This window comes from Nesoenas mayeri, assembly GCF_963082525.1.
Source record: "Nesoenas mayeri genome assembly, chromosome: 18".
NCBI classification, from domain to species: Eukaryota; Metazoa; Chordata; class Aves; order Columbiformes; family Columbidae; genus Nesoenas; species Nesoenas mayeri.
The window spans coordinates 5,509,152-5,534,391 of NC_137566.1; the positions used below are offsets into that span (position 1 = coordinate 5,509,152).

Sequence of the window (25,240 nt, forward strand, 5' to 3'; positions counted from 1 at the left end):
CTCTTGGGGTCAGCGCCGGCTTCCAGATGCAGCCCCTTGTCTCAGCCACATCCCGGCACAGGGACAACCATTGGCGATGTCCTCTTCGGTCCTGAAACCTTGCAGGAGCAGCGGTGAGATGACGTTGGGAAGAACCACCAAGGAGGCAACGAACATGGAACTTAATATGAACCTTTAATGCACAGAACAAGGTGCCGGGAGCCTCGCGCCCCAAGGCTGCGCCCGGAGCCGGTCGCTCGGCTCGGAGCGGTACAAACGCACGGCTCACCTGCAGCGTCCTCGCACCCGCCTGGCATCCCCAGGGGGACATTGCTGGCAGCGCCGTGTCTACCAGCCACCCGTGCCACCTCCTCCTGGCGTCCTCAGCTGCCACAGCACCGGGGCGACTCGCCCCACAGCTCCCGGTGGCAGGGCAGGCAGGGACGGGGTCAGCCTGCGCCCAGCAGCTCCCCTCTGCTGGCCCTGGCCTCCAGCGGGTATCTCCTCCTCCCAGGGTTTTGGAGCGTGTAGTCCAGGAAATTCAGTAAGAAAAGATTAAAAAGGAGAAGCTTTTATACTGAGTCAAATTAGATAATTTCTCTTTTTTTTTTTTTTCCTCTTGAAAAATTAAAAAAAAAAAAAAAGGAAAAGAAATTTAAGTCCAACTTGCTGATTTCTTATTTCTCTGCCGTCTGCATGAGAAAGTCCTGTTTGGCCTCGCTGTCCCCTTCCACCCCCTCCGAACACTCCCGACCCCGAACCCCACCAGCCACTCAGCACATCACGAGTCCTCGACTCCTCGGAGTCCCTTGGCCTCCCGCAGCTCCAGGCCCGCACCTTCCCTCACCGCCCCTTGGACTCCCCGTACGTGTTGCGCAGCATGGAGACCATCTTCTCTTCGCACGTTACTTTGGTGTCCTTTAGGATGCTGTACCAGACCATGCCGGGCGGCCGGACCTCTTCGCTGCGGCAGAACAAGTAGGGCATGGTCTCGGTGCGGCTCTGGATGTAGGCACTGCGTAGCAGAGTGGAGCAGTGGCTGCTGACCTTCTCCAACCTCCTGAGGATCAGGTGTGCCTTCCTGGAGTGGACAGACAGACATAGAGACAGAGCAGGGTGGGCAATACAAAGAGGAGACTAGGAACCAGGACTTCTGGGTTCCACCACCAGCTCTGTCTCGTGACAAGAATGAATGTGACCTAAGACATTGTCCTTCCTGTTTCACATGGAGAGAAACTGTTTTGCCCAAACATTCTGGGTGTAGATACTGATTGTCCCCCTGTACTGGGCACTGATGAGGATGTGCCTCGAATCCTGGGATCAGTTTTGGGCTTCTCATGGGAAGAAAGCCCTTGAGGTGCTGGAGCGAGTTGAGAGAAGGGAACGGAGCTGGTGAGGAGCTGGAGCACAAGTGTGATGGAGCGGCTGAGGGACCTGGGGGGTTCAGCTGGAGAACAGGAGCTGAGGGGAGACCTTCTGATCTCTGAACTGCCTGAAAGGAGCTTGGAGCCAGGGGGGTCGGGCTCTGCTCCCCAGGAACAAGCGCCAGGAGCAGAGGAAACGGCCTCAAGTTGCGCCAGGGGAGGTTGAGGTTGGATCTGGGGAACAATTTCTTCCCCAAAGGGCTGTGGGGCATTGGAACAGGCTGCCCATGGCAGTGCTGGAGTCACCATCCCTGGAGGGTTGGACAGACGCGGAGATGAGGTTCTCAGGACATGGGGTAGTGCCAGGGGTGGGTTATTGTTGGACTTGATGATCCTGCAAGTCTCTTCCAACCAAAATGATTCTGTGATTCTATACTATCTCATGGCACCAGGTCAAGGGGGCTGGAGGGACTTCAGGTCTGACCCATCAGAGCAGCTCGAGTGCCCTGAGGACACTGTCTGCCTCTGGCTGGATGGTCATCATCACCACCATGTGCTCCTGGCAGGCTCCAGCACACACGCTTGCCCCTCCCAGACCATGGTGAGACCCCCAGCACCCCACGGCTCCCAACTGATGAGCCCAGCCCTCCCTATCCTGTTTTCCCAAGTCTCCAGGAGGCAAATGGCCCAAAAGGACTGACACTAGAAGAGAGAGGAATAAAAGCACAACACATTAAGACAAAACAAAATAAACCCATAAGAAACTGAGAATCCCCTCATGGGAGTCTGCAAAGTGCTAAATCAAACAAAGGGAGGGGAAAAGGGTTTACTTCAGTGGTCTGAAAGTCTCAAGATCACAGATTATTTCCTCTCCCTCTGGTGTCAGAGGAAAGCTCTGGATTCAGGGCTCAGGGATTTCACAGTTCCTACAGGAATGTAAATTCCCGTAATGATATGTCAGGGGCAGCGCCATCAGTCCGAGAGGCATAAACATGGGGATTATGTGATGATGAGAGATGAGCAGCGCTGCAGCCTGGGCTGGGAGCTCCCATCGGGGTGAGCATCGGGAGACCGATACGGCCGCAAACCCACAGGCACCCCAGGGACGGGACATCGGGGACGGGACAACAGGGACAGGCTGGCCAGAGCCACCCCAGTGCCAGAGCAGAGGGCAGAGACAGCAGCAAGATGACATCCTGGCATGGATGGTGCTGGTGATGCCGGGATGTCATTTGCTGCTCCGGAGCAGGAAAGTGGAAGAGCAAAAGGAGGTGGCCCTTCTTGGACAGCACTAAGTGGTACCCATGTATCGATTTAATCTATAAAGAAAAGCTTGACTAGGCAATTCGAGCCTCCTTAGCTGTACACACACATATAATAATGACGTCCTGGGCTGAGCTGTGCCCAGCTCTGACAGAATACCTCTGCTCATGCAACTCTCCATGGCAGCCACCCGACCTTCTACAGCACCTGGTGCTTCCACTGCGTATCTAGACCAGACACACTGACAAGAACAGGTCCTGCGCTGCTGGACGCCTGCGGCTGAAAGGTTATGAAATTCCACGATGGCATTAGATGCTTTCAGTAAAGACTGATTGATTAAAGCTAAGCTCAGCAGCAAATCAAAGGCTCTAATGACTGTCACTACAGTTAACAAGCTTCAGCAAATCACAGTCACTGGTGCCGGATGGGACCAAAAGTGCCATTTCCTTGCTGGGATGAACGTGCCCTCATGAATATCTGTCTAACCTGTCCTTAGAGCCAAGAGCTGGCTTTCAGTGCCTACCCAGCCTAATGCTGAGAAACGGTTCCTTAACATCAGTGCTGATTCTCCCTTTATTTTTCAGGGAAGACTGAGCAAGCGCAGATTCCACAGTCAGCTCAGGGGATGGACTTTTATGTGAGCTGAGAGTGCCTGGGAGGACAGCGTTTAGCCAGAACACCCTCCTCCTCAAAAATGATAGCTATCACCTCTCTGAGGCCACAGCTACACAGTCACTTTTATTTATCATAAATCACCTCTACTGCAAAAAGCAGATATTGTCCCTTCCACAGCTTCTCCCTGGCCCTCTCCTTGTGCTGCTACAGGTGTCTGTGGGGCTGAATGCTGGGCTGACATGGGGAAGTTGTCCATTTGAAGGCCAACCACGCAACCCCATGGATTTTCCTCCAGATTGGTTCCACTTCAGCTGGCCACAAGGCCTTTCTTAGTCACTACAAGAGGGGAGTGACAACAAGTGGCCATGGCCACCCCTCGAGCAAACCCCAGAGATGGGTAATCATGACTTGGCCTTAACATAAGGAGAGGAATCCCCAGCACACAGCTAAACATCTGCTAGCCAAGTTATTCTCTTCCTCTCCTCCTTTCTCACCGCTTCACCTTTCTTCTCCCCTCCATAGTTTCATTTTCTTCACCCACCTCTCACTTCTCCCTTCCACAATGTGCTCATTCCTTTGCCTCCATCTCCCCTGTCCTTCTCTGCCTTCCTATTCTCATTACTTTCTCCACCATACTTCCATGATCGTCTGGATTTTGCTAAATATCATCACATTGTTGTTGCTTCTTGATCCATACTCAGGTCTCATCCAGGCCAAAATTCCTATGTGTGAGGAGCAGCTCGAGGAGACAACCCATCCAGACCTGCTGCTGTCTGCTGTGCTGTGCTCCTTGTGGAGCTGGTCCCCACACATCTGGTGCATGTACAGCTGTGCTTGATGCAGTCGGTCCCAGGAAAAGTATCGATGTTGAAGGGTGGGATGCAGCACACGATGGGTTGGCCCTTTGAAGATGCTGAAAACACGCTGCACTGTGGTCAAGGAGGAGACAGTGTGATGGGGAGGGAGGGAATCAGGCCCCTCGCTTTTGGTGTCTGGTGCCAAAGCCCCAGTTTTGATGGGTTTCACTGCTTTGAGTCATTTATTTTAGTGGGGTAATGAAGTCATGTGTAAATGTTAGATTTAGCTTTCGGCTGTCAGCTGTTTCTTCTTTGAAAAAATAAGGAAAAAGAGAGACAGAGAGGGGGAGGGGAGGGGTGAGAAAGAGAGAGAGGCTTTCTGGTGAAGGCTGGGTAATAAATTACAGGAGCCGTTCTTGGGCTGCCAATTTAACACCATAAATCAAGCCCTGGGTATTACCCAAGTGCTCCCTGCGGAGGGCTGTCGGGTCAGAACGACCACCTTTTCAAATACTGGAAATGAAATCTTCCTAAATGCTGACCAACCTCATCCCTGCCAGAAATGGTAATTTATTGCCTTATTAAAGGGCAGGAATTGGGAGAGGACGGCAGGGGAGTGAGCAAGGGGGGCGACTCTCATGGCTGCCTGTGGCCAGACCCTGAGCTCTCAGCTCCCAAAGGGATGAAGCAAACCTCCTCCTCCTCACCCCACAGCCTGGAGAGGGGTTGCCCCCACACTGGGGTGAGCCCCCACACTGGACCCGTGCCCACCACAGGGGCTGTTGTTTTAAGTTGGCGCCAGCCAGGGACCGATTCTGATCTCCACTTAAGTGATGGATTTAAGAGGTCACAGCCATAGTCATAAATGATGGAGAGGGGGATTTAAAAATAGTGACGGCTCTACGCGCCTGCTTCCCGCTGCGGTACCTCACGGTGCGGCGGGGGAATGGAAAGGGGAGGGGTGGCTGCTGCCAGGGCACTTTGCAAGGGCTTGTGTGTCGACTGGTGGCCCCAGGGTGAGGGAGTGAGGTGCAGTGATTGCGCAGGTGACAGAGCACCGAGGTCCCTGGTTGCCAGCCCCAGATCTGCAAGGATGTGCCAAAGAGCAGGAAATGTTACCTCCTGCTCTGCCCAGCTCTGGAGGTGCTGCCACAGGGACATTTGTCCCGCAGATGCACAGGGGACAGCGATTACTCACCCTGATGGCTGGTGTGGGTTGAGAGCACATCCAGAGCCAGCAAAACACTGCCCTATCTCACTTGGCAGGAAGGTGGTGAAGGAGAATTAACCAGCACGAAGAAGCAAAGAAGAAATGATACCTGAGCTGGAGGGATGAGATTCCCAGGACTGGTGCAGGGAGAGAATGGCTGCCTGGCTTCTGTGTTCCCATACGGGGTGATTTTGTCATAAATTCAGATTTTTCCACTCTACTGAGAACTGACCTGGGTCTGTCAGACCCTCGTCTGAGAGGACAATGAGTCCGGGACTCGATGGCCTCTTATCGCAGCCTCCCATCAGTACATTGCATTCCCCCTCGGTACCAGAAGGCAGCTGCTCTGGAGATGCTCTCCGTCTCCCGCGGCTGTCCCGGCCCCCTGCTTGGGCGACTGGCTCGAGCAAAGGAGAGGCTGCAAGCCCTGGGCTGCTGCCACGTCCTGACCCCACTGCTGCTGGTACCCACAAATAGGGGCACGGAAAGATTTTAACTTCATTATTCATCCCGCCTTCTCCTAAAAGCCAGGCTCTGTTTGTAGTGGTCATAAGAATTGTCCTGAAAATACAGTAAGAGAAAAAAATAGATAAATCTCCCCGTCGCTGTGTCAGGAAGCATTCTTGCTGCACAGATCCAAAGGTCTGAATGTACAGTAGCGTTAAACCTTCACTGGTTTAGACAGATTCTTCTGTTTTGTTGGAATGAATTGACTCCGTGAGATTCGCTTGGTGTCTGTAAGAGGAATGGGGGGTGCAGGAAAGGGGTTGTTGTTGCTAAAGGAGACTTGCAGAATGAGGCACAGCCAGGTGCCAAGATGCTGCTGACCACAGAAAGTCCTGGTTTGGGGCCACCTATGAGCTAAGTTTTTAACGTCTTCTTAATGTAAACCGTCTGGTTGGGACATCTGGCTGTCAGTGTGTCTTCTCGCAAGCAGCTGTTTGCAGTAACCTGTGGCTTTCATGGAAACTGGGCTCACGAGGACTCCAGTGTGATGTATTTATTACACAGAGGCAATCAACTTCCCTCTTGTCGCTCAGTTTTATGAGCGAACATTTACTGCGAATCTGAGGCTCATCTGATAAACATTTCAAGGTACGAAAATGAACGTCCCCCTGGGAAGGAGAACAGTCCGTCAATTAAAATCGTGTTACGAGATGGCCTCCCCTGGCACTGCCTGACTCTGCTGCTACGTCAGAGCCTCCGTTCCTGTCCAAGCTCCCTGCGAAGCCGGGCTGGATGCAGAGCTTCGCTCTTGTCGAGAGCCTGGCACCGGCTGCCGCGGCATTTAGAGATGCTTCCCCTTGGCTGCAAGCCACGTAATTCTCAAGTATAGAATAGGGGCACACGAGCACTTCTAGGAGCTCATCTGGCTCGGCGAGGACAGCAGACAGCAGCCGAATCGACTGCTGACTCCAGATGTAGCTTGGTGTAGTTGGGCAATTTAAATGTCACCTTGCAAACCTCACGGCTCTCTGCAGGTATCAGGTTAGAGAGCATCCTTCAATAAGTGTGTTGGATCTCAAGTAATGGAGGAAATAAGGATGTGTAAGAGGAGGCTGATGGTTCCAAGGGATTTAGAGAGAGAGAAGCAATCGAAAAGGACAAACAAGTCTGCAGTGTCATCAAAGAGGGAGGAAGGATGAGAGTGGCTCTGTGCCGGAGGCGAAGGAACTACCAGAGAAACTATGACCAGGGGCATCTCTGTAGGAGGACAAGCCCCAGGCCAGCCTAGATTTCTGTCCAGGAGGGGCATGAAGTGTTGTGAGGAGCTCTCATGCTGGTATTACGGACAGATCCTCAGTCACAACCATCAAATAGACAGAAGCTGGGGGAGAGAAGGACAATCTTTTCCAGTTACTCATGGACTACAGGACCCTGTTCTCCACCTTCCTCTGCTCCAACTTCCCGGAGAACATGGTAGAGGAGGACACTGGATGAACTATGTCTCTAAAAGCTTCAAAACAGGTCAAGGCTTTTTGAATCCTGTAAGAGATCTCAAGATATCTTGACGGATACGACTACTTCTGAGCTTTTCAGGCTGTGTCCCCAGGGGCTGGGACACTGCCAGGACACTGCCAGCCCCCTGGATACAATGCATCCCATTAATTTGTGACCTCTTAGAGTCTTCCCACCCCTCTGGCTGTACATTGGGGGGTTTGCAAATGCAGTCCTTCTGGAGAAGTTGTTCTTTGTACTCCCAGGAACAATCCTCTCCCAGCCCTCCCCAGAGCGTGAAATGTATAGTAAAGAGAAAATATTTGTAGCATAAAGCTGTATATAGGTAGCAGATGAGGTGCTGGGCATTCACAGGCATCCTTCACTATGTCCCAGGCCTAATTTACACCCTTTGCCCCTCACCTCCCACCTTTTCCAACACACTCAGCTCATCCGCAGCATCACCCACGTGGTTCACCCTGGTTGTTAGATGCCCATTCATCCAAAGACCACCCAGCTGCTAGACATCCCATCAAGCATTCATCTAAAGACTGAGCAGGACCTGGTGGTCCTGGGGGACGGCAGGACAGCTTGGTGACCACCAAAAGGGGATTTCTCTCAGTGACAAGAAGGCAATGGGGTTCACTTCCACGTCTGCCAAGCAGAGGGGTGGCTCCGGGTGGTGGGGCAGGGGGGATGTGGGGAAGGGACAGGTACCTGGGGCCCAGCTCATCCTCACTGCGCCAGACGAAGTCTCCAAACTTCTCATAGTGTGAGTTGTAGTGGTGCTGGACGCGGAAGAGCATGGAAGCGGAGACCTCCATCAGCGTGTTATAGGCTGTCTGCTGCTCCTTCCCACTGGTGTAGCCGTTGTAGAGGTTGTAGATTTTGTCAGCTATCTCTGGAAAGGATCAAAGGATGGGATTAATGAAGAGCCAGAAGGTGCTAATGCAGGAGGAGGAGGAGCAAAGCCCTTGGCAGGGCTGGCAGGAGCGGCAGGACGGCTGCCAGTCCCTCGGGGCTGCCGGGCGCTGGGTTTGGTGACCTGGGGAGCGTTTAGTGATTCCACAGGCTGATCCCACAGCAACACTCCATGAGGGAACGGGAGGAGGAGAGGAGGGGGCTGACAGCACTGGGGGACGCCGCCTTATTCTCCCAGGTAGGGCAGGCGAGCTCTTCCCTAAGTCACCAGAACAAAAGCAATTGCACAGCTATGATGCTAAAGGGTCAGAAGAATATAACATTGTTGATAACAAAATGGTGCTTGAGCCAGAAATACAGCACATGTCGCTGTGGGTATCGACTAGAGCAGCTCAGAGGTATTAAACAAGGGTGTGCAATCTCTTGTATCTCTTTTTGGAAACAAAGAAAATTAAAATCCCATTTCCTTCCTTTTTTTTCTAGTTTGACACTTGCTCATTTTTCCTGGGAATGCTAAGCAATAACATGAAACAAAGCATTAATGAAAACTTTCTTTGGCGTGCTTTCCAAAACAGAAAGCAAACAAGAAAGAAAACACGTAACTTGCCTTTCATTGAGAGGAATATTTTTAAATTTAAAAGCAGCGAGGCACTCTGGGCGTGAGAACAAATGGCATGGGTTTCAAAACTGGAACATGCCAATGTGCAGAAGTGGTTGGGTGTTTCTGTTTCAGAACCAAAGCATCTGCCACCAGCATCACTTTAAACACCCGGAGCTGACAGTGTCCCACACGGCTCGCTGCTCAGCACAGCCAGGGCTGCTTCTGCCGCTTCTGCAAGAAGAAATCGCTCTTTTGCCAAGGGATGTGTGCGAAACACAAGTTATGGGCTCCCAACAGCTTTGTGTGGGGATGAATGCACATGGAAGGACCACGGGAGCCACCAGCTCCCCAGTCAAGGGGACTTTACCACTGGACACTCTTGCAATTTGTCACCCTCCCCAGATTAACGCCCTTGTGCCCATGGGTGAATTTACAGGAGCCTTCACATGGCGAGAGGATGGACTGGAGGGGCTTGCAGGAGTACAGTGAATATATGAAAAGCAGAATTAGCAGGAAATGTCTTTTGCTGTGGAAAACTAGGTGCCTGAACACTGACCTTCAGCCTTGCTGTCATCTACCAGCGGGCAGGCTGTCCGCAGGGTGACGGTGCTCAGCTCCGAGTGTCTCCCTCGCGTATCCACCGCGTAGAGGGTAAATCTGGAAGGCAGGAAGGAAAAGGAAAAGAATGTCTTTATCCCTGAGTCCCACGCCACCAGGTTGTTATGGGAACCGGCCTTCACCGGGGAAAGGAAAAATGCGGTCCAGGCTGCTATCAGTCAGTGCTGGCATCTCAAGGAGATGTGAGATGATCTCAGGCTTAGGAGAGCACCAGGGGAAGGGGCCGGGGGACAGGTCACTGTGTCCCTGTCCTGCGTCTCCTCCCGCTGGGAACCCTGCGGGGCTGCATCCTGCAGCTGCCTGACTGCAAAAGGATGCCAGCATTCCCGGAGTTCTTTGCCAGGCACCGATGCAAACCTTTAACGCTGTGGTGTTTGCAAGCCAGGCTGCTCTCTGGCCCTCCTGAGAGTGCAGCAGTAATTCCTGCTGTAAGCGGGCTCCGTGCTGACAAGTGACAGCTCGTACAAGTCCTGCAAACGGCCCTTGAGGTTGTTTTCTCCCTCATTTCCTCACCAGGGTGGGGTTGGTAAAAGGATGGGAATGATAATTTCACATTTAAAGCTAATGGAGAGCATCTGACAATAAAATATGGCTGGACGAAGCATTGAATAAACAGGCTGTGGCTGCATGGGATGTCCCAGGATGCTGAGCTCAAAGTCCTGGTCAGAATGTCAAAGCTCCAAAATGAGAATGTTTCTTCGCAGCAGGGGTGACAATCTTCCATTCACCCTCCCAAAAGGCATCAGTTTGTATTTATTCACTCGGAGCCAGGCACGGAAATTTGAGCTGGCTTTGACAAAGTGCAGGAGCTGGCTTGTACCCCTTGGAGGTCTGAGATGGCGGGTGGTGGGGTACCCAGCTCCTGAGAAATAACACAGCCCCGCTCCTTATTGTAAGGTAAAACCGAGCAGCTCTTGCAAGGGAGCGCAAAGAGTACCATAAAAGCAGCTGAAGCTTAAACGGGATTGAGACCTGAGGTGTGTTTACTTAAGGAATGGTCCTAACTCCTCAGCATCTCTTCCAGGGGACAGGAGCAATTCCTCCCTTTTCCTCACCCCACACACAAGCACCGCCAGCCCCCTCTCTGCTCCCCGCGGGCCCTGCACACCCCACACGTGGCTGATAAGAGCTGACATTTGCACGGTAGCAATTTCCAGCACAGGACATATTCTCTCCGAGCAATTAGCACTAGCTCCTTAACAATACTTGCTGTCTGAAAGGACGCCAGAAGACTGCCAAGGAACCCACTGGTGTGCAGGGACAACTCCCATTTTCACAAAGCTGGGGCATGCAGGGGATGCACACGCTGAGCTCACCCAAGGGGATGCTATTTAATTCTTTGGCATGACATCATTTTCCTTAATTTACAAGGAATGTTGCTCAGAGTGGGAGCATGTCAGGAAGGATGTCCGCAACTGTGCAACTTCACAAGTACCACACACAGGCTGTTCTCCCGCTATAATTAAGGGACAGCAACAGAGCAATAGGGTAATATTGAACTCAGGGCAGGAGTGTAACTGCAGGGCTTTGCATCCCATCCCAGAGGTGCCACCATCCTTCCTCTTCTCTTCAGCAAATGAGGGGTTCACAATGAGTAGAATCACAGAACAGTTTGGGTTGCAGGGACCTCCAAAGCTCCCCCCAGTGCCCCCCCTGCCATGAGCAGGGACATCTGCACCAGCTCAGGTTGCTCAGAGCCCCGTCCAGCCTGGCCTGGGATGTCTCCAGGGATGGTTCATCCACCACCTCTCTGGCCAACCTGGGCCAGGCTCCCACCACCCTCCGGGCCAACAATTTTCTTACTGTGTACAAGCAGTAAGAGGGATTAACGCGCCAGTTACTGCTGCGAGCTGGTCTCCATCCCCATCCTGGGGTCGCTCGCTGAGCCACAGAGCTTGTGTTGTGTTTTCTTTTTCAAAAGGCTGAGCACAGCTAATGTGTAACCTCTGCTCTGCCCGTAGCGGCTCAGTCAGGGAGGCTCCATTAGCTCTCAGGCAATCAGTGTCAGAGCAATTTCCTTGAAAACCAGCAGACTTTTATCAAAACATAATTGTAATATTCGGCAATTAGTGCCCACATCACCTATCCCATTGCCAGTGGGGTCAGGAGGGAGCAGCTCTGCTTGGCAGGGCGGTAAAGCACATCCCGCCCTTGGGGTGATATTGAAGACCTGCAGCAGCCCTTTGACCGCACTCTTCCCCTCTGCCCAGCATGCACAGAAGCAAAGTCACTCAGCTGCCAAGAGAAAGAGCATCTGTACTGGTCAGGCCTGGGTTAAAAAATGTATATCAACAAACAAGCCCTTCATTTCATCACTTTTTCAGATGATATAAAGAAAAAAAAAAAACACCACCATGTAAATGGAAAAACGTCAGAATCAAAGTGATTTTGATCTGGTCAAAAATTCCTTTTTTGAGAAAAGAAATACAGTTGTTCTACCTCACCTGAAAGCAGTTCTCTTTCAAGAACCTCAGAGGAAACGTTCTGCATTTCCATTCACTCTGAATGAGATGTTTTGGAATCAGCACTAATAAACTGAGCTCTGGTGGAAGCTGGCAGCCCCGGCAGTGCGCAGCCCTCTGCACCTCTCCAGCTCCTTCCAGAGCGGGATCTCAGAAGGTTTTAACATTAATTGCGGTCCAAAAGATCACCCTGAAGCACAGCAGTATTAATAGCTCTGTTTTATCGATGGTAAACAGAGACATATGGGGTGAAGCATTGTGCCCCAGAGAGGCTCAGTGACATGAACAGTTTGGAAACTCGGGAGATGATGTTTCCAGTCTTATTCTCAAACCACTTGACCATCCAGCCTCTCTGCCGCAAAACACTTTTACAGCCAGTTAATGGCACAGCGCAGACTGCTGGGGTTTATTCTTTTTCTTTTGTTCTGGGAAACAGACAATTAAGAGAAGAGAGTGTGAAGATCTGAGTCTCAGTGTAAACCAGCATTAAGAGGCTGATCTTGCTTGTTGTATCCACAACTCTGGCAGATGCAGGCAAGGAGCCACCGGCAGGGACAGGACCAGCCTGAGACCCAACAGGGCACCGAGCGGGACCATGGGAGGGATGGGGATGTCTGCACGGCAAATAAGGGGCAAACTGAAGCCAACACGACTGAGGGATGGAGCTACAGGAGGCCGTGGCAGGCTGCAGTCCAGCTCTACAACATGCCGTGGAGATCTTCCTGCCATACTTATGTACAGCGTCTTGGGACAAGGATGAGAGCAGGCAGCATCCCCACCGACGATGATGGAACTGCACATGATTATGCCAGCTCTGATAATTTGTGAAAAAAAGAAAAAGAAAAGAGGCCAAAGCGTGGTTCTGAAGTGTTTTGCCCAAGGCAGAAGATGTCTGGGGTGAAGTCAAAGCCAGAAATGAAAATGTCTCAGACCCACACTCAGTGCACGAAACCACGTCAGACAACCTGGAATGCCATATGGCAGCTACAATCTGGCAGAGCCTCCTTCCTAACCTGGAGGTGTTTTGTTTAGCAATCAACTTTCCCCACGACGTTTTCTCATGTTCTCCCTCTGCTTTCCAAAGGAGCTTGGGGCTACCTGCTACCATCTCACAGCTGATCCTCTTTTTCACCCGTGCCCTCAGCAAGATCATACACGCACACTTGCTTTTCTAGAAATAATAAGATATATTTTGCCCAAAGAGGTTCCAAAGAGCATTTCACCACTTGAAGCACATACGCTCTTGGCAGAGATCAGCCCCTCCGTGCCTGGAAATGCTGCTGTCTCTGCAGCAAAACACAGCATATGAGTCCTATAAAGCGATGCTGCTTCGATGTTTACTACTATATTCAAATCTATTGGGACCTGAAGGAACTTTTAGAGGGAGACAGAAAGCAATTAACATGTGGCCTCATTAAATGTCAGCAACACCTTCCTTGTAGATACCCCACCCAACGTTGGCTGAAGCCTGGATTTTATCACTAGGCTCAAGATGCTTCTTAGGGGAGGAAGAGAAAGCGGATGGGGGGCTGTTAAAGCTTTGGTTCCTGGAAGCCAATGATTGTGGAAGACTGTCAATTGCACACAAAAAAAAATTAAAAAAATAGAAAAATATGTTTCTGTCATTTCTCATTGCAAACAACTCCCCACTAAAATACAAAATTCTAAAGACAAAAACGTAAGGCTGATAATGAAACCCCAGAAAGTGTCGGCTCATGTTTTTTCAACTCTGGCTCATGACGCTCATGATGTTTGAGTGCTTTACTCATGATCCTTATTTGCAGGAAGGGAGATAAGGACTTCGCGTCTGACCTTCCTTAGCTTCGTGGCTGATGTCTTTATATCCTACAGAGATACCACAGGCATTTCTATTCTGCCTTGTGAACTGCTCCTCCTGAAGCCTTTGGGCTTGTGCAGCTGCTCAGTGAGATGCCGTATGACAAGCAAGATGCCTGGGCTGCAGAGAAAAGGGTCTGATGAGGAGCTGCTGAACACCCCTGGCCGCATCCAAAAGCAATGGCTGTGGCAAACCCTGGTGTCCTAAGGAGATCCTCACACCACCTAAATGGGGGACAGGGCAGAGACGCTTCTCCAGAGTCCAGCATCATGCAAAAATATGCTCTCATGCTTTCCGAAGTGGTGCAACCACAAGATGCTCCTGCCAGTAGGGCTTGGCTGGAGCTTGGCTGATGAGCCTGGGCTTGGTGCCTTGTTCCTGCAGTCACCGGACTCTGTTTTGCTGCTGGCTGCAGGAGCTGGGCGCAGGGCAGACCTGGCCAGTGTCACACACAAGGTGCAATGGCAGCGCAGGTACTGCCAGCCGTGATGCTGAGCGTGATAACACAAACCCTGCCATGGCTGAGATCACATCACCTTGGTGCTACAAGCACATTCTGTCATGACTCTCTGGTCAATCACAGCTTCTCCATGCCTTCTGCACAGCAGAAGGGGACAGCTCATCGTGGAAGAGGAGATTTGGAGCAGCTCAGTGCATGCTGGGGAGAGGCACCAAGGGAGGTGACACCAACCTGCTACCACCACCCAGTGAATTGCTGTTTATATATCATAAATCTTGTGCAAAAGCACCGACATCTTCTGCTCTGAAATGCCACCATTTATGGCTCTGCAGAAGGGCAATAAAGACATGGCAGATAGCACCATCTTGCAAACAAAAAAGAAAGCCCTCCTCACAGTTCTACCAACAAGAAAAGTACCTCTTATAAGTGGGCTTCTTTTAACCATCTGTGACAAGTGACCCTGCTCCCATCATGCGATGGAGGAACAGGTTAGCAGTGATGCTGGTGCCATGCCAGAGTATTGAAGCTTTGCTGTTTGTGCATACACAAGGCTGTCAGTAAATTGTTCTCACAATTCACACCTTCATTTTTTTTTCCAGGACAGCAAATGCTATGAGACTAATCGTTATCCTCCAACAGATGCCTCCCAACAACACCAAACTACAGTTCTCAGATGGAGGGAAATAAATGTACCTGCCACAACATGCCTCAGGTGTGTGATGCCTTTTGGAAGCATGTAAAACAGTGCCCATCAAATACTCGTGGTAGGAGGAAGAGCACAGGCTGCTCTGCAGAGTAAGGGGCTGCTTGTTCAAGGAGACCTCTGGAAAAGGGTGTAGGAGACCTAATTTCTGAGAGACTGAGGGCAGGTGGAGCAGCTGTGGGGCTGGGGATGGGCTGGCACAGTCAAGGGTCCACCTCTGCCCTGTGACAACCCTGGGAAAGTCACCCAGGGTTATCCACACTGCAAGGTTACCTGGGGAGATGCCGGGGGAAGGAGAGCATCGCAGGAGACTGCTGAGCACGTCTACATGCACGGTCAGTCCCCATGTAGCTCGAATGAATTTGCTCTGCTGGAGTCCTACCAGTTTGAGCGCTGAGGGATGGGAAAACGCTGCTCTGTGACTTTTGGCACTGAAATGCCGTCTCTGCGTGGCACTGGGTCAGCACAGCACGCTGCTCCAGGTCTCCTCAGCTTGCCCTCAGTCTCTGAGCTGCAAGGCCATGAAGAGCCCAGCCCTGCACTGGGGACGGTGTAGCCTGGTCCCTGACTCTGCGCCCGTGGCAGACGCTGCAATCCTGAGCCGAGCTGCGATGCGGATTCGCTCAGCTCTCTCTCCTTATAGCACTTCATCAATCTCTTTGTTTCAGATCCCTTCTGAACAAGATCCAAAAAAATGATGAAAGGGAAAGAAAGAAATTAATTAGAAATCCTGACTATTTCTTGCTACTGCCTGCATCCACTGCCTCCCTGCTAGAGAAATCCCCAGCAGGACATCACCTTCCCAGCCTCAGCTGCAGCCTCTCGTTTTCCCAAGATTTTCCTCGAAATCCTGTCAATAAACTCCAGCAGAGCAGCGATTCCCAGTAGCACCATGGCCGTGAAAGAGCGCCTTGATACACAGGCCACCTCCTGTTCCCCAGAGCCCTGTTCCTGAATGATCCCTGTGTTGGAGGGCCAAGATCCCACAAGGAGCCCCTTTGCCAGCCGGACACCTTGCACGCAGCAGCGCCAAGATCGCCTTCGGCAAAAACGTGTTTCACTGGAACCGAGGGAAAAAACACCAGCCTGTTTCAGCAGGGCCATGGTTTCACCCAGAAGGTGCAGCATAGTCAGCGCAGCCCTCCTGGTCACCATGTCCTCAGGGGGCTGAGAGCACCAGCAGTGTCCCGTGTGCCCCCTGCCCTTGATCTCCTCCTTGTCACCCCTGCTCCTTGCAACCACTGGCAAGGAGCAGATAATTAGTTCCTCATCCTTGATAAGGTTTCTGTTTCCTCAGAGCACAGCTCGTGCTCAGAGTACATCTTTCCAGCTTTAACACCATGGATGAAGAGCTGAGCAAGCTTCCCTGGAGAGAGGGGCTATACAGCACAGAGCTTCTGACCGAGACGGGATGCAGATGGGAGAACAGCTCCTTGGCGTGGTGGGAGGACAGCACGCCCAAAAAAGCCGCCCTGACATGAAATAACATTAACACAGCCTGTGTTGCAACCCTAGGGCTTTAGCTCCTTGGCTTGCTCCAAAGAGCAATAAGTCTTTTATTAGCTTGAAGATGCCCAGCAGACCCTTAGGGTATCCCATAGGGTTGGTCCCTGAACTCTGAAAACAGGATGATGGCAGAAAAAGCAGGATCACTATGGAATTACCAGTTTTGGGGAGCATGGGTAGAGGAAGGGTGTTTGAGGTCTGTATTTCTTGGCAGTTGTGTCCTTGCTTTCGTCCTGCTGGCTGTGAGGATGAAGATTCACAGATGTGCTTATACAGGCAATGCAGTGAGAACTGGCCCAGCTCTACACAATCTCCACAGCCCGTCTCAGGGCTTGGGGCAAAGTGTCCCCCCTCTCTGTGTGGCAAGGCCAGAGAAGGTCCCAGGTCACCCAGGATGTGAATTCTGATGTCCTTTGGTGAAGAACCAGAAGGAGGTGGTGCTGAGCCACTACATCCCAGTGCTTTTGGATCCAGTGTAGTAAAAGCAGCTTGTATCAGTCTGTCACGCACCAGAGTCCCTGTTCTTCTGGGACTCACCAAAAGATCCCTGACAAAGCCCTTGGACAAAGGTCAAAGGAGTTGCCAACGGCTGCCTGTGCTGCTGGAACAATTCCCATCACACCATGGCTCAGGTTGATGCCTGAGGCTGCAAACCACAGGGGCTTGTCCTGCTCGGGCTGCGGAGTGATGTACCGAGCTGTCCTGGGCTCAGCACGGCCAGGGAGGGCTTTCCCACACGTCCCTCAGGTCCTGCCGCAGCCTTCGCACGGGCACTGCAATGCCCATGGATCCCTCCAGCTCTCCACAATCCCCTCAAAGCTCCGTCTCCTCCCAGGGCTCGGGTACCCCCAGGCAGCACCTGCATCCTCTCTCCCTCCTGCTGCAACACCTTCTGATTTCCCCTCAGGTCTGGGATAATCCTGCTCCTTGTCCCACAGACACCCCAAAGCCTCCAGGACTGTCTCTGTGAAGGTTTCGTGTTTTGGGCTAAGTCGTTACTCAGAGGTTTCTCTTGTCTTCTTTGCACGAGTCTATGGGTGGGTGGCTTTCAGCCTCATCAGAAAGTATTAGTCCTGCATGCCGGGTGGGTCTCCCAAGAGAAACACATCACTTTAGTACCATCCTCGCGCTATCCCTGGGACAGCTGCTGTCCTCCTGCGGGGCTCGGGGAGGCTGCGGCTGCAGGAGACGAAAAGGCTGCTCAGAAGGAGAGAGGGAATAAATCAAACTCTTCCTCCAGTTGTGCCGGGGAGAAAGGAGAGACGAACGAGGCCCTGGACCCCTGCAGTGAGCGCCACAATGGAAATGTTCTCAGCTAACCATACCAGCCATTCAACCTACCAACGCTCTGCAAAGCTTGGCCATCACCAGTCCTGGGGAGATGGGGGGAGAGGAAGGTTGTGACCCTTGGCAAATTGGGAAACATTTGCCCCTCCCAACCTCACAGTCACTCTAAACAAGAACCAGACACTCCACAGTTTGCTACGCCAGGAGAACCCCTTGGAAGGGCTTGTTCTCATCCTCCTGGGGACTTGGCTTCCATCTGGGCTGCTGGTTGAAATCCAGCCCAGGCTGGTAGTGACTTCAAAAGACAGTGTCATCTGAGAAGTAGTGGGTGGTCCACAACAAGCGAGCCGATGGCTGACTGTTCTTATAGAAGCCATCACAATGGGGCCTCTTGCTCGACAGCCTCAGAAGAAAGGCAAAGGGCTGCATGGACCGCAGGGAGCGGAGCCTGTCCTCTGCCCTGAGGATGGTTCCTCTGCTGCAAGTCACCTTAGTAGGCTGGCATGGGGGGTGACCGCGCACTCCTTCGAGCAGAGGCTGTCAATCCATCTATCTCCATTGGGTTTGTCCCCAGCACAGTTGCCCAGCCCTAGCTTCACCCTCCGCATGAAACAAAGCCAAACAAAGCACCACAACAATAAGGGCACACAAAGGAACTGCTGGGAGGAGGGGGACGCCTCCGTTTGCTGCGCTCGCAGCATCCCTGGCAGGATCCCAACGTGCCAACCTCCAAGTGAGAGGCATCCATACCCCGCGCTGGGCTGCGGAGCCACCGGGTCCCTGCAACAACCCCGCGATGCGGGGAGGATGGTGGCACAGCAGGATGCTGTGTGCCAGCGAGCCCCGGCAGAAGGATGCCAGTCAGGTCCGCGGTCACCTCTGCCCGCTCCCTCCGCACCCTCAGGCCCCTGAATCGAGGGGGGACAGGGCAAGGGGCTGGCAGCGGGCGGGACGTTCTCACAGCTCCAGCAGGCAGACAGGGGGGCGGAGGGTCGGACGAGGGGGGAACCCGAAACAAATAATAAAAAACAAAATCCCAGTAAGCACGTTAGAATTCGTTTGAAGTGCAGAGGAGCTTTCAGGCAGGGTTATGTACATCTCCCAGCCCGGCGTGATTTACACATTCCTTGCAAGCAAAGGAATCTTCTCTGATTTGAAGTAAAACAGATGTTTGGGGTTTTTCTTCCCCCAACCCGTTTTAATCATTTCTTTATTGAAATGATGGCTATAGAGCTGACCAGCGTGGAGTGAAGGGCCCTGCTACCCCCAGCAGACCTCTGCTGGGACCAGAGACCCACTGCCCTGTAATTCGGGAGCGCTGCCCGACACAGCGGTGGCTGCGCTTGCGAACATGGAGAGGTGCGGAGCCAGCCCTGATCTCCCGCAGATGCTGCTCCGGGGGCATCGCTCCTGCAGGCTTCTTCCTTTGCTTTCCCCTCTGTGTGGAAAGAGCACAACTCCCAGCAGCTTTTCTTCCTCTGCAGTTAGAGCTAACACATGGATCCTCTATCCCTGCTGCACCAGCCCAGGTCCAGGAGACTTTCTAACCCTTCCTACCAGTCCAGGAGACTTGTGTTTGATGGTGGGACTTGCCCTTGCTCCTACACCTTAGCATCACACCTCGCTCCCGTTGTGCTCTATCCAAGCAGTATCAATAGAGAAGGACAGCGTGGCCGATGCTCACGGACTGGCAGCAGCTGTGCTGCTCACACATCTCAAGTGAATCAGCCCAGTGCAGGGGACAGTGCTGGGCAGGCAGGCTGGAGCTAGGACTATAGAATCATAGAATCATTTTTCATATAGTAATTTTGGTTGGAAGAGACCCTCAAGATCATCAAGTCCAACCATTAACCCAACACTGGCACTAAACCATGTCCATAAGAGCCTCATCTACACACCTTTTAAACACCTCCAGAGACGGTGACTCAACCATCTATTGGTTTGAGGACTATGTGATTTCAGTCAAGCTATTTTGCCCCTGTTTTTGTGTCATGTTTTCCATCTTGGAAGTCATCTGGGAAAGGAACTTCCTTCTCCCAGAGGAATGCACAGCACCGGGTGCAGCCCGGGGCTTCTGCGTGCTGGTTGATGCTGCAAACTACCAGCAGACCCATGACCTCGAGTTTACACTGAGAATAAGTCATGCCCAGTAGCAAACCCATCCGGCTCCCCCATCTTCTTCTTTTCTTTTTTTTTCTTTTAAACCCTGTTGTTATTTCTCAGTACTTCGTTGGTGGCAGGGCGGGAAGGTTTTTTGTAACACATTCACGTACCATTGGGACTCACTCCCATTCCCGTCTGGTACAAGAGATTGCACAAGAGAGAGAAACAAACGGGGATGAGGAAACGCGTGTTTATGAGAGACAGCGCAGTCATCGTGAGCAAGCGACCCCCCGCAAGAGAACCAGCCTGGGAGCCCGTGGAGAGTTTCCATTCTCTCCTAACACTCCATTCATCCCTCGTTTCATACCTCCCCCGAGGCTCCGCGACTGGCCGCAGTCCCACAGCACAGCACGGGACTCGGACCCCCCGTGCGCCGCCTTCCGCGATATTTGTCGTTGGGGGGAAATAGAGAGATGTTGTTGTCTCATAAAGATAATGAATTGAGAAAGAGCAGCGCCCTTTGCTCTCGTGCTCCTTGTTTTCCTCCCGTGGCGGAGCAGCGAGTCCTCCCCCCTGCATCGCCCAGCGCCCTCCTCGCTGCCCATTTCGCCTCTGTCTGCTCCCCCCGTGCACCTCAATGCCCATCCTCACAGGGTTCTTTGTTAACACCCCCAATGGAGGTTTGCATGGGCCTTTCTCACTCTATGTGCTGTGACCGCAATGAGCATCCTTCTGATCCGATCGGGAGCCCTCTGTATAATCCGAACCACATTACTGCCTGATTGGACACGGTCACCAGTAAGTAACCTTGACTGCAGTGATCTGGAAGAGCGAGGGATCCTATATCACCACTATTAATGACTTCAGATTGTACATCGTTTGCAGATGACACAGAGAAGGTCTCAATCCTTGTTATTCCCTGCCCAGGACGGTACCTGCCTCAACTCAGCTGGCTCTAAGCTAAAGTCATCTGGGTGACAGTTACTCCTGCCCGACACTGCTGTGCACGCAGGGAATGGCGATGGATGATCTCTGCATTCCCGCATGTGTTGCAGAGCTCGCAGTGACGGGGCTGGGGTTCCCCTGCAAACAGGTGGGGCATTAACAAAACCAAGAGCAATCTCCCATGCACACATACTACAACCCACTTGAGTCCCTCTCCCTCCTGCTCCTGCAAGACCCCCGCTGCCTCCCCCCTTTCTCCACACACCTCAATTTCATTATCTCTGATCTTGAGCTGCCTATTACATGCTTTTTGCCAACATAAATATTTAATCTCGGCGCATTGCACAGAAAGGCCCTTGTGGAGTTAATACTTCAACTCATGTTTCCGCTTGGAAAACAATTCGGCGCGTGGCGGGGCAGCAGGTACAAGCCAGGGACAGAGCCGAAAGCTGGGGAGCTGTGTGGGCAATGCAGGGGAGGCTTCACACCATGGGGGGGCTCATGCCATGGGCTGGGCTGCATCAAGGCTGCTCTGCTGGAGCAGTGATCGGGCGGGTTTGGATAAGCACTGGAAGAGCCACAGGGATGTCACTACATGTTGCTGCCGGGGGACACTGCCAAGGGAAACACAAGGTGCAGCACTTTGCTGGGCTGCAGAGATATTTAGGATATTCTGTTCTCTGCAGTGCCCGGACTGGAAAGCTCTCCGTGAAGGGTTTGCTTCAGCTGCCAGGGCACAGGGATGAGCAGCCAAATGATCACAGGCTGCTCCACATGTGCACCATCGCATCTCATAGAATCATTTTGGTTGGAAGAGACCCTCAAGATCATCAAATTCAACTGTTAACCTAGCACTGCCAAATCCACTTCTAAACCATGTCGCTAAGAACCTCATCTCCATGTCTGTTCGAGCCCTCCAGGGAACATGACTCCACCACTGGGCAGCCTGTTCCAATGCCCGACAACCCTTTCCGGGAAGAAATTTTTCCTAATATCCTATTTTTTCTTAATATCAAATCTATCCAATCTCCTCATCAAACACCTCAAAACACACTTGCACACCTCAAGGTTATTTAGAGCAGAAATGACTTCACCTCAGATGGGCTATGGGATAAGGGTCATGGGATAGTGGGTTGATAGGGCTATTGGGTAGCAGTAAGGTTCCTGCTGCTGGTATGGGAAAGACCCCCCAGCAAAGTGACATACAGTAGGGAGACCTGCATTGATGTGACTCTTGGGCATTATCCCAGACTTGCTCTGGGACAACTAAGCTCACAATTAAGCAAGAAGATGCTGTTATTAAGACAGGAACTTCCCCTGGAGAACAGGCTACCCAAGGCGGGGACACACATCAGTCCTTGCCCATGTGGGACAGATGCTCCTGCAAGAAGGGAGGTGAGTGTAGGGCCAAGAAGACGACTTGCAGTGGGAGATGTTCAGAGGAAGGAGAAAACAATGCCAGGGGCTGGCAGGCTCCAGACACAGCTCAGGTTGCTGCTGCTCTGCAGCTTCCTCAGCAGAAACGAAGAGGAGAAGAGATGGAAGAAAAGCAACAAGCTGATTCAGAAGTATGACAGCCCAGAGCTGAGTCGAGGTGAGCAAACAAGCCCACCTCACCGAGCCGGCCCCAGGGGTCTGGGCAAACATCTACCAGTGACCCAGCACTGAGCTCTGTATGGAGGCTCCCTTCGCACCCACCTCTACACCCCGCTCCATCAGAGCAGGACCCTGACCCTCCACCCCCTCCATCCACCAGCCTCTGAACATAAAGCCTCACCCTCTACTTCTCTTTCTTTTTTTTTTTCCCGAAACATTTAAATTATGACATAAGCTTTGGCTCTGAGGGCTTTCAGTGAAAAGCCAGGGTAATTTCTTTCCCCTTTTCATAACAGAAACCATATTGCTGTATAATCGAATTTATCTCATTCCTGATGAGGGAAGTGAGTGTGTGTGTGAGGTGACCAGGAGCGACGGGGGAATGTGTGCTGGGAGCATTCATTCTGAAGGTGCTCAAGGCAAATATCCTTGGCAGTATGAAGTGGCATCAGGCTGGAGAGACCAAGCAGAGACCAAATGGGCCACAGCTCCAGCAGGAAGAACCATCCATGGCAAGTCCCACCTCACTATGTAGATGCCACTTGCACAACCAAGCAGCTACTTCTTGGCTTTCTCTCCCATTTTATTATGCTGTTCTCCTCACCATACAGGAAATCTAGGAAAGGGTGTAGCTCAGGTTTAACATTTTACATGTGGGAAAACTCAGGAAGAAGCAGCTACCTTGAGGTTATTTGCTAACCTTGAGTGTCTCCATTTTACACAGACCTACTCAAGTTCAAGTTCAGCTGAAGCCAATGGGAACTGTGGCTCTGCCAGTGAAGCCTTAAGTTGTGTCAGGGGAGGTTTAGATTGGATATTAGGAAAAAATTCTTCACGGAAAGGGCTGTGGGGCATTGGAACAGGCTGCCCAGGGCAGTGCTGGAGTCACCATCCATGGAGGCGTTTAAAAGGTGTTTAGACGAGATTCTTAGGGACATGGTTTAGTGCTAGAGTTGAGTTAGGTTATGGCAGGACTCGATGATCCTGAGGGTCTCTTCCAACTTAAATGATTCTATGATGCTCTCAAAATGGAGATGCCTGAATTCACTGGGTACTTTTGCAAACACAGGTTCTGCAGCAGCGACTTGACCATTTAAGCACTAACACAACTCGAGACATGCAATGAGGGCTGTGAAGCTGAGGGATTTCTTAAGCCTCAGGACACACAACTGGGAAAGGTCCTAACACTCCTGATGAGCCCACTTTAAAGAAAAAGAGTTAAGCAGCACCAGTTTCAGAGGAGAAACTGCAGGTCATGCCCTACCACACTCCTGCTCCATCACCTGAACCCAAGGCTGCCCAAGGTCCAGGGGAAAAACACATCCCATCGGCACCAGCATAGAAAAGCCCAGATGCACTCAGTATCCTCACACTAAGAAAACACGAGCAAACCTATTTTGCATGGGGGAAACAATCCCAAAATCCAAGGAGTAAGTTAAAGGTCATGAGATCTGCTGGGAAGCAGCTGAGTTCAGCGAACGCGTGTGCAGGGCTCTGCCACCGTCACTGGTCCCCCGTGACAACCTCCCTGCAGCTGGGAAACAGCCCTGTCCTGCGACCTTGGCCGGGAGAAGGGGTGGCAGAGCTGGAGGGCTCGCTGTGTGCTGATAAAGCCCAGTGTTGCACGACCAGGAGGTGGGTGCTTGCAGATGTAACAAGAAATGTATTTTTTTTTAAATACATAGCTAAAAAAAAAAGGGAAAATGCTGATAACAAAGTGCTCTCTGGGAGATTAAGCTGTTGAAAGACTCTCTGTGCTGTTGGTGTTACAAGGAAAGGACGGAGTGGGATGTGCTGCAGGTGTCCTTTGGAAAGATGAAACAAAAAAATGTCCAACTAGTTTTATGGACTTGCATGCGGCATAGGAGATATATGCACATTGCTGGTCTGAGCTGGGACAGATCTTGTAGGTAATGGCATCTGAACTTTGCCTCTAGAGTGTGGAGGAAAATATGGGTAGGTAGAATTCATTTGTGACTTACTCTTTTATTTGAATCAGCATCACTTTTTGGGCCCAGTATCTCCAGCTTTCGGGCCCTGGGGTCCCATTCAGTCTGAGCTGATTTACTCCGTGGACTGTGGATACAGCTCTGGCTTTAAGTTCGCTCAGCAGTATCTGAACACCTGGGTACCAGAGCAGCTTGTCACATCCTTCCTGGGCACATTTGTAGTTATGACTGAGCTGCTTTTGGCCATTCCTTAAGGCTAGAATTAGCCTATTAAAAACTTGAATTGTCTGCAAGCATCAAGTTGAGCTGCTATGGGGTGCAGGGCAGCACTCAGAGGAGGCAAAAACTTCCCACCCAAACAGCAAAGTGTTGGCTGGCAACACAGGAACCCACGCTTGGCAAATCTGACCATCATTTTGCAGAGACAAAGCCTGTCTGGGATGTACAACAGCTATCCAGCCACAGAACAATGCACAGTGAAGGGATAACCACCCCAACAGAGACCTGAGCAGGAAAACATCGCTAGCACCATAGCCAGTAAGGTACTAGCTCCAATCCTGCTGCAGACCAGCCCTGTCAGCCCAGATTTGCACCCTGTTATATCCCCCATTACAGCCCCTTGGTCTCCTCTTGCCTTGGCAGAGCAGGTGTAAAGCCACGCTTAGCAAAGACTGCCAAGCGAACGCAGCCATGCTGCGTCTGCCTTGGGCTGGCTCACACACAGCCCGCTTGGATCCCTCTGCATCATGCCTGCCTATGATTTAAATTCCAGGACCAGCATGGGCAGAGCTTGTTTTGGGCTGTGCGCACCCCAGCAGGACTGAGAGCAGGACCGGGAGCTGCAGCCGTGAGGTAACACTGCCTCTTTGTGTCAAAGCCCTGGTGCTGCCCCCCGCAAGGCCAGTGAGCATCGCTCCTGCTACGCGCCCGCGATGGAGATGCAGCTGCAGGAGCTTCATCCGCATGCTGGCAATGGAGGGGAAGCTCCAGCTGGCAAAGCGGCGTCACCCGCTGTCTCTAGTACTGTGTAAAAAAAGTCATGTTGCTGCCAGATCGGCTTTGCTGGGAAACAAACAAACACCAACA

At 51.9% G+C, this 25,240-nt stretch overlaps 1 protein-coding gene across 1 annotated transcript in view; it reads right to left on the reverse strand.

The window, feature by feature from the left end:
- Positions 1-202: 202 nt before the first annotated feature.
- The window catches only part of ASTN2 (astrotactin 2), a gene marked incomplete at its 5' end in the record, with an annotated part of 313,041 nt that continues 288,003 nt past the window's right edge, over positions 203-25,240 (reverse strand). Inside the window, 3 exons of the mRNA XM_080356001.1 lie at positions 203-1,060; positions 7,884-8,067; positions 9,245-9,345. Of these exons, the coding sequence (XP_080212127.1) occupies positions 823-1,060; positions 7,884-8,067; positions 9,245-9,345 (523 nt within the window). The 3' untranslated portion in view covers positions 203-822. The remainder of the gene's footprint in view (positions 1,061-7,883; positions 8,068-9,244; positions 9,346-25,240) is intronic.